The sequence below is a fragment of the Aegilops tauschii genome, chromosome 1, assembly GCF_002575655.3.
Source record: "Aegilops tauschii subsp. strangulata cultivar AL8/78 chromosome 1, Aet v6.0, whole genome shotgun sequence".
In the NCBI taxonomy this organism is placed as follows: domain Eukaryota; kingdom Viridiplantae; phylum Streptophyta; class Magnoliopsida; order Poales; family Poaceae; genus Aegilops; species Aegilops tauschii.
Genome location: NC_053035.3, coordinates 462,544,069 through 462,552,396, shown reverse-complemented (window position 1 = coordinate 462,552,396; position 8,328 = coordinate 462,544,069). Strand labels below are relative to the sequence as shown.

At 45.5% G+C, this 8,328-nt stretch overlaps 1 protein-coding gene across 1 annotated transcript; it reads left to right on the top strand.

Annotated features, from left to right (window-relative positions):
* The first annotated feature begins 3,896 nt into the window (after window positions 1-3,896).
* On the top strand, window positions 3,897-8,104 carry LOC109743993 (chaperone protein dnaJ 10). The gene is made up of 10 exons (XM_020303089.4): window positions 3,897-4,283; window positions 4,355-4,507; window positions 4,591-4,650; window positions 5,102-5,184; window positions 5,714-5,876; window positions 5,978-6,107; window positions 6,346-6,504; window positions 6,581-6,753; window positions 6,872-6,952; window positions 7,836-8,104. The coding sequence occupies exons 2-10, from the start codon at window positions 4,421-4,423 to the stop codon at window positions 7,917-7,919; spliced, it is 1,020 nt and encodes a 339-aa protein (XP_020158678.1). The 5' UTR covers window positions 3,897-4,283; window positions 4,355-4,420; the 3' UTR covers window positions 7,920-8,104.
* The last annotated feature ends 224 nt before the right edge of the window (window positions 8,105-8,328 follow it).

Genomic DNA, 8,328 nt, shown 5'->3' with positions numbered 1-8,328 from the left:
GTTTAGAGCACCGGGAGCACTCTAGGGGTGGGAGTACTCTAGGGGTGGGAGTACCAGATATTCTCCTGGGGCCTTGGGATGTGAACCCTGGCGTTCAAAAACAGATAACCCTATGCGCCGCGAGAGCAACTAATTAACGAGCCCCCATAATCCTCTTTGTATCCCACAAACTGTGGTTTTCGATGAATGAATAAAGTCCTTCATCCCTAAAAAAAACTAATTAACGAGCGCTTCTTCGGGAGCCATGCAACTATCACTTGCGGTGAGCTGAGAGCACGCCACTTGATGCGTTCCCAGCCGCCACGTGTCGTGTCCTGGGCGCTTCCTTCGGATTTTTTTCCGCACGCGTTTTTGGTTTTTTTAGATGTTTTTTTTAGTTTTTTCAACATCTTGTTTTTTCACGGGTCTTTCTTAGCTTTTCGAAAAAAAACGTTATGCGAAAACTGAGTTTTTTTTGCTTCCTTAAGGGGCACGGTTTCGCTTCCACGAGAGGCATGATTTTGCTTGCGCGAGACGCACGGCCGTGCCTCTCGAAAATGAAATAAAATGTGTTTTAAGTTTTTCTTCTTCCGTGAGAGGCACGGTTTTGCTTCCGCAAGAGGCACGGCCGTGCCTCTCGAAAACAGAAAAAAAAACATGTGTTTCTCTGTTTTTCCTTTCATGAGAGGCACGGTTTTGCTTTCGCGAGAGGCACAATCATGTCTCTCGAAAACAAAAAAAATGCGTTTTCTCTTTTTTCTTCTTCCGCAAGAGGCACATCCGTGCCTCTCGGAAAACGGCTTTCGGAAAGGGAAAAACTTGCTCCCGGTTCATTTTTTCATTTGATTTTTTCGTCAAAAAAAGTTCGTCAGAACCTATCAACATGGCATCTAATTTTAAAGATCTCGACGCAAGGAGTCCAACGGCGAAAACGGTTCAAGAGACATTGAACTGCCCCCCCCCCCCCGCGTCGTCCTCCCCAGGGCGGCTCGGGCGGCGACCCCCTCCCGCTACTCCCTCTCCCCCCGCCGCCGCCAAAAGCTCCTGCTGGGCAAAGCCCGCGCGGATCTGGCAGCGGGGGACCGTCGTTCCCTATGCAGAGCGCTCACGAGCCAGGGGAGCTCTGTGCGGCGGGGGGTGGCGCGGCGCGACTCCGGCGTGCGTCGCTTCTGCTAGTGGTGGTCGGGGACGGTGGGGGGGAAGCGATTGCGGATCCCTCCCTCTCGCTGGCCTTCCCTCGATCTGGCGCCTCCCTGCCGCGTTGGCGCCAGGCGGGAGTCGGTGGCGTCAGAGATGGCCGCTGGATTCGGTCGGCGGGGTCCGGCGGAGGTTGCTCTGTTAGGCGCAGGGTGGTAGTGCTCGCCCTCCCCCCGTGGTGCTGCCGTCCGCTTTGGCTGGGTGGTGCTGCCTTCTGGCAGCACTGCGCGTGGGCGGCGTGCCTGCCGGCCTCGGTTTGGCTCGGTTCTGGTGGGGAGCGGCGGGGGCATGTTGGATCCTGCCGGATCTGGCTTGCGGTGGCCCGGATCTGATCATGTGTGGCGGCGGGGCTGCAGTGGCCCTTCTCTGTGGTGGTGCAGCGAGCAGTGCTCCACGATCAAAATCGATGCTATTTTGGAGGTGGTCTGCTCACTTGGATGAAAGTCCTGCTCCTGTCGGAGCCGGCGACGGCGACGCCTGCGGGCGCCGCGAACCTCCTTGGAGGCGGCGTTGTCATGGTGGCTGCCCCTTCGAAAAGCTCCGGGGAAACCCATGTTCCAGGTTCATCCGGGGCGGACGATGGCGGCGCATTTTTGCGTCGCGTCCCTTCTTGAATCATCTGGGTTCAGCTCGGTTGGTCTCTATGGTGGCTGCTCGTTGCGGGTTTGATGGTGGTGGTGGTGCGGCCGGCTTGGGGTCGATGGTGGTGTGTGCTCTGTTGGCGAGGAGGTGGTGCTCTGTCTGCGAGATCTTGGCTCGGCCATGCGTCGGAATGGGTATGATTTTCATCCGAAGCCGGGTTAGCGGGGGCGTTATCCTACTCAATGGATCACCTCGTTCCCATACGACACCTCTACCTCTGCGGGGTGTTGTTGGGTGGCGACCAGACGACCAACGTTCAAGGCTCTTATCCTTGCTTGGTCAGATGAAGATGTAAGTTGAGGTCCTTCTCCTTGCTGGTTGTGCTGATGAGATTTGTTATGGCGGTCGGTGGGTGGTGGTGCGTCCAGCTTCGGATCATCGGAAAGGCCATCTTCTGTGCCTTTTCCTCGGCGGGTCTTCCGGAGGTTCGTCTGGATGTGTGTGTGTGCGTGTGTGTGTGTTCGGTTATATCTCTTCTCTTGTTTCCCCTGTGTACTCTAGTTCACTTGAACCTATCTTGTATGGAGCCGCGAGGCTTCTAGGCAAATTCAAATGAATATATTCAGGTGGGGATCCCCTTCCCCCCCGTTGACCATTCAAAAAAAAGGGTTCAAGATTTGGATGCACGGTTTAAGAGTAAAATGTTTTGAATAAACGGATCTAGAAAAAAAGGGAAAACTCACATGTTGCGACAAGAGGCGCACATGCAACGTGCCACTTGTCACATCGTAGGGAGGTGGGAGCGATCTTTGGAAGGAGTACTCTTCAATTAGTGATTTCGATGTGCCCCTCATTGGGTCAACCCCCGCATCGCTAGCAATGTGCCGACCCATTATACCAAAGTTTGCCGGCCAGTTTTGGAAACCTTCTAGAAGGTTCAGTGAACCGCCTTTTTTCTTTTTGACCAGTTTACCTTTTTCTTCTTGTGTTTTTCCTTTTTTTTTATCTTTATTTTTTATTTTCTGTTTGTTTTTCCGTTTATTTTTTCTTTTCAAGTTTATTTTTTATAAAATGATCTTATGTTTTTTTAAAAAAAATCGTGTTTTTACAAAAATGTTCAAAAAAATCAAAAATGTTAATGTTTTATTTTTGTCACAAATTCAAAAACTGTTCGCATTTTTCAAAAACTATTCTGGAATTTTAAAAAAATGTTTGAATGTCTTTGTTCAAATCTTTGAAAATTTTCAAAAAATGTTTCCGCTTTAATTTTTCTTATAAATTTTAAAAAATAAATCATGTTTTCATTTTTTTCAGGAGTTAAAAAAATGTTCCAGCTTCAAAAAATTCACAAGTTTCAAAAAAATCTTTCTTTTTATTTTTTCAGGAATTTTAAAATATATTGACGTTTCCAAATTTTGTTGTGGAATTTGAAAAAAAGTTCCCTTTTCAAAAAATTGTTCATGATTTTCAAAAAATGTTCCTGTTTTTCGAAATTGTTATATTTTTTGATTTTTTTCACAAACTTGGTAAGTGTTTGTGTTTCACAGAACATTCCGTTTTTTGAAAAAAAATTGCTTTCAAAATTCCTGAACTTATTCAGATCTGTGCAGCTTGTTTGGTTCTTTATGTTTTGTGCTCCTATATGATAAAATACGACTGCTAGCGCGTGTCACATACGAGGTCCCTTTGAAAACCTACAGTAGACTACGCACGTACTGATACACATCATCATATCCGTAAGAAAACCACGTGACACATGTGGTAACAATCCAAACTATTTATGAATCATATACGTAACAAAAATTGATGCTACAAAGTGTAAACGTCGACGAAATTCTCCGACGCATGAGCTGCTGCACCCTGCCATCTAGAGGATACACGTATGTGCCTAGAGAGAGACCGTGCAGAGTCTGGCCAAAACGACGCGACTATCTGCGCACAACAGAAGAGACCGATAGGTCAGATTGTCAAGTCTAAATCCGTCACGTACAACGCGGTTAAGCAACCAGAGATTTCTTACCCCTGTAGCCACCGATGCCATCTCGCACGCGTCGTCGTCGTCACCCCGCGTGAGATTTGCGGTACGTACTCTTATACCAGCTCTACTATAAGATCCAAGGTGCATGCATTGCTGTCCCAGAAGAGAAATTGGGCGTATCATACCCATTACCCCGTGTCCACTGTCCATTGCCGAGCCCATCGGCGTCTCGCCGTCCGCCGCCGATAGTCACGGGCCCGCAGCCGGCCGAGGAGAGACGCGCCAGCCTGCCTGCCAGCGCATCATACGTTGGCGCCTCGCTGCCGTGACGTGGCGTGCTGACTGGTGGGTCCACTCGCCCACGTTGACCCCACGCCAACGACTTCCTCCCACCACCACCACCACCCGACTCCCCCAGCAGAGATATTCGCGGATCCACGCTGTCCTCCCGGCTACAGAAATTTCCCCCAAATCCCCCCTCCTCCTCCTCGTCTTCTTCTTCCCAGGGAACCTTCCAGAAGCTTCTCGAACCGACCGACAGGCCGTGGTGCGCATCTCTCCCACTATTTGGCTCAGGTTTCTTGCCTCGGCTGCTAACCGCTCTCGATTTTGTCGTAGCATTCGCTGTTTCCCTGGTGGTGTCTGTAGCCGCGGACGGGCGGGCGAGATCCGGTTGCGGCGGCCATGGTGAAGGAGACCGCCTACTACGAAACCCTGGGGGTCAGCGTCGACGCCTCCCCCTCTGACATCAAGAAGGCCTACTACGCCCAGGTGAGTCTCAGCGTCTTATATCAAAATACTAGGCTTATCTCCTGGCGCTGAATCTGAATCGGCGGGGTTTGTATGCGTTTCAGGCCAGGCTGGTGCACCCGGACAAGAATCCCGGCAACCCCGACGCGGCGAGGAAATTCCAGGTGCATTTTCGCCGCCTTCTCTTAACCCTGCGAGTTTATTGTGGTGTTTTAGATGCGTGGTCATGTAAATACAGTGTTTTAGATGCATGTATGTATGTAGTTAACCCCATGGTTGAGGATATATTGGAGCTAGAATTTCAGTTAGCCAAAGTTAGATTAGAATTTTTTTTTGCCTCCGAGGGAATGAAGTTAGTTTAGCCAAAGTTAGGAGGTATAGTTTGATCAATTACCAACTAACAGATGTTAAGTGCGAGCATATTATGTTTCACTCCGAGCACGCCTCGTTTCATAATTATGGTGTTCCTTTCTGAGTAGTGCTTGTGTGTTCATCGATTTAAATGTTGAATCTATTAACTGTAAGTGTCTCTGTGGCGTCAAGTGCCTCTTTGAATGATAATATCCACTTGGATAGATCATTAGTTTAAGTACTTAAAAAGCTTTCTCTTAACAGGATCTTGGAGAGGCCTACCAAGTCCTAAGCGATCCAGCGAAAAAGGAGGCTTATGATAAGCATGGAAAGGAGGGTCTTTCCCAGTAAGTCATGAATTTCTTTGAGTTCTAGACTTTTAGCAAGTAATTGGTATTTTTCTTAGAAGGGTAAAACATAGCTGCCCCTAGAAATCTAGAATGGCGAGAGAAAGGCTTGGGGGTATCTGCGGACGGTGAAAGGGGAGTTGATTTAAGATGGCCTCTTGAATTTATGGATTGTTTAGACTGAACTATCTGACTATGAGCATCAAACAGTGTTATGTAGTGGTTTGCTTATGGTGAGAGAACAAGAGGATTACACCATGAGAAAAAGGCTTGGGACTTGGGAGTAACTGAGGACGGTGAAAATGAGAGTTGATTTAAGATGGCCTCTCAAATTTATGGATAGATAGATAATTATAACGACTAAGTAGCTATTTCAGAACAAGATGCCATATTTAGAAAACAGAAACAACACAAGTAACTACTCTCTAGACTCTACTTAACTTTACGCGGAAATAACTTGCCAATTTACTCCATCGTGCTAATGTGCTGTGGATTCTCTTCTTACTCAGTTAATTAATGTGGCATTCAGGGATAACATGGTTGATCCTGCTGCTGTATTTGGGATGCTTTTTGGAAGCGACTATTTTGAAGATTATGTTGGTCAGCTTGCTCTGGCATCCATAGCTTCAGTGGAGGTTGATGAAGGTTTAAGCAGTCAAGATGCCAGAGCAAAGGTTCAAGAGAAGATAAAAGTATGCTATTCTTTTTGATTGAGTGTGCTGACATTATCATTCAGCTTAGGTTGTGCCACGACGATGCAGAAATTAAGCCCAAATAACTTCCTCTGACACAGGAGTTGCAAACTGAAAGAGAGAAAAAGCTTACTCAGAGCCTAAAGGATCGACTTCAGCCATATGTGGATGGTAGAAAGGATGATTTTGTGCACTGGGCGAATGCAGAAGCCAAGCGTTTATCAGAAGCAGGTATATCATGTGAATTTGCAATAGTGGGCCTTCTATTGTGGTCCGTTTTGTTTCCTGTAGATGCTTCATTTACATATTTTCCCCTCAAGAAATCAGTTCCACTTTTATTATCATAGAAAAAAAAACCATAGTCAAGGGACATAAAACCCTTTATTGTACGAGGAATCTTTGGTAGTTGGTAGAACCATTTTTCAGTTAGCCTTCTCAAGTCATTGACTTGCGTGCAACCATTTTTCAGCTTTTGGTGAGGCTATGCTTCACACTGTTGGATATATTTATGTACGGCAAGCGGCAAGAGAACTTGGAAAGAGTAAATTGTATATGGGTGTACCATTCATAGCTGAGTGGGTAAGAGACAAGGGTCACACCATTAAATCGCAAGTTCATGCTGCTTCAGGTAATTCTAAGCCATTGTTTAGTTATTTGTTGAATGTATTAGTATGTTGCTCTGATACAACTATTGCTTGTTACAGGTGCTATTGCTCTGATGCAGCTACAAGAAGGAATGAAAAAGGTGGAGGAGGGTGCCGACAAGGAAGAGCAGCTTATGAAGAGTTTTGAGGAGAAAAAAGAAGCCATGCTTAATTCTCTATGGAAAATTAATGTGGTCGATATCGAGTCAACTCTTTCCCGAGTATGCCAAGCAGTAAGTTTGGCTTTTTCCATATTTTTGTCACAATTATTTTGCCAAAGCTTATCTAACGTAGAAAGAGATGTCTGGATTTTTCCCCCCCTCATGCTTTCTTGATCTCTTTGGTCTTCAGGTTCTTAAAGATAGCACTGTCTCAAAAGATGTTCTGAAGTTGCGAGGAAAAGCGTTGAAAAAGCTTGGAACGATATTCCAAGTAAGTGTATTTTAGTCTACATCGTGTTGAATAGTTAGTAAGGATATATAGAAGGTCTACAAACTTTCAGTTGTTCATATTTTATTAGCGAATTGGTTTGCTTCATCTAGCATGCTGAACAGTTAATGAGGAAGACATAAGGTTTACAAACTCTCAGTTGCTAGTATTTACTCCCTCCGTTCCATAATATAAAAGTGTTTTTTACACTACACTAGTGTCCAAAACACTCTTATATTATGGGACGGAGGGAGTATCATCAAATTACATCGATGTACCTATTTTTAGGCCAGTAGTGCATCATAGCAGACAAACCACATGAATGGGTTCAATGTGTTGACCCTTGGTTACTTTTGTACATGTACTATAGTGGGTTATATCAAGATTTACATTTGATTCGTGAATCATGACATTTGAAATTCAGAGTGGAAAACATTGTCTAGTACATGGAAATGGATTTCATGGTTTTTTTGCTTTTGTAATAACCCTCTCAAATATCAAGCAATGCTTGGAAGTATGCTTTGTGGGATAGGCATGATTTGCTTTTACTTACTATTGAAGTATATTTCTAGGTTTAGGGAATCATCAGAGTCACCAAGTTTTCTTAGCCATGATTTTGGCCGTTCCCAGAATCCAAATCAATCATGAAAAAAAAATGACGAACCGCCTTTCCTCTCACCAGATAACAATGATATGAGTACCCATAAAAATTTAGAACACAATTCAGCGATTTAGTTCAAGTACCAATCTTCACAGAAGTATCGCCTTCTACCTTTAGCCTGCCCCCCGCCCCCCGACTTCCTATATTCGAAAACTTCTTATATTTAACAAACAGAGGTAACATGACGAGCTTCTTGGTATTCATAACTCTTGCTTGTAAAACCAGGGCGCGGAATCTCTCTACCATCGCGAGAACAGCCTACGTGTGGAGTCTCCGATGAAAGAGGATGGAACGACAGCGTCGCACTGAAGACTGATAACATTTTTAACAATTTGTGAATTATTCGGATCTCTGTGAATTATTGTCTGCTTGTAATATTGTGGCACAGCAGGTTTGCTCTGGACGCACCCTGCATGTATGGTTTCCTTGTTTTCTGTAAAAAGGGTGAATGCTGAAACACGATGCATCTCCGTTATTGACCCGGCATTCTTTCTTGTTGGCTGTTGCTTAGTCAGTGTATGACATTAACGATTTTTCCCCCTTTTTGAGAGGACTGCTCCACTCTCAGCTAGCCTCGTCAGAACTTTTGTGCATATTGGCCCATATAGTCGATCTGTTGGTCCGCTCTTACACTCGACCTGTTTTGTTATCATCAATCCAGAAAGAAAGGTAGTAGTAGAAGGTCAAGACAGCGTATCAGATTTTTACAGCTTTAGAG

Bases quoted from the DNA above. Each gene is read 5' to 3' on its own strand.
- LOC109743993 (XM_020303089.4), top strand. From the start codon at position 4,421: ATGGTGAAGGAGACCGCCTACTACGAAACCCTGGGGGTCAGCGTCGAC. The intron at 4,651-5,101 runs GTGCATTTTCGC...TTCTCTTAACAG, and splicing joins ACGCGGCGAGGAAATTCCAG to GATCTTGGAGAGGCCTACCA. The intron at 6,754-6,871 runs GTAAGTTTGGCT...TTTGGTCTTCAG, and splicing joins TTTCCCGAGTATGCCAAGCA to GTTCTTAAAGATAGCACTGT.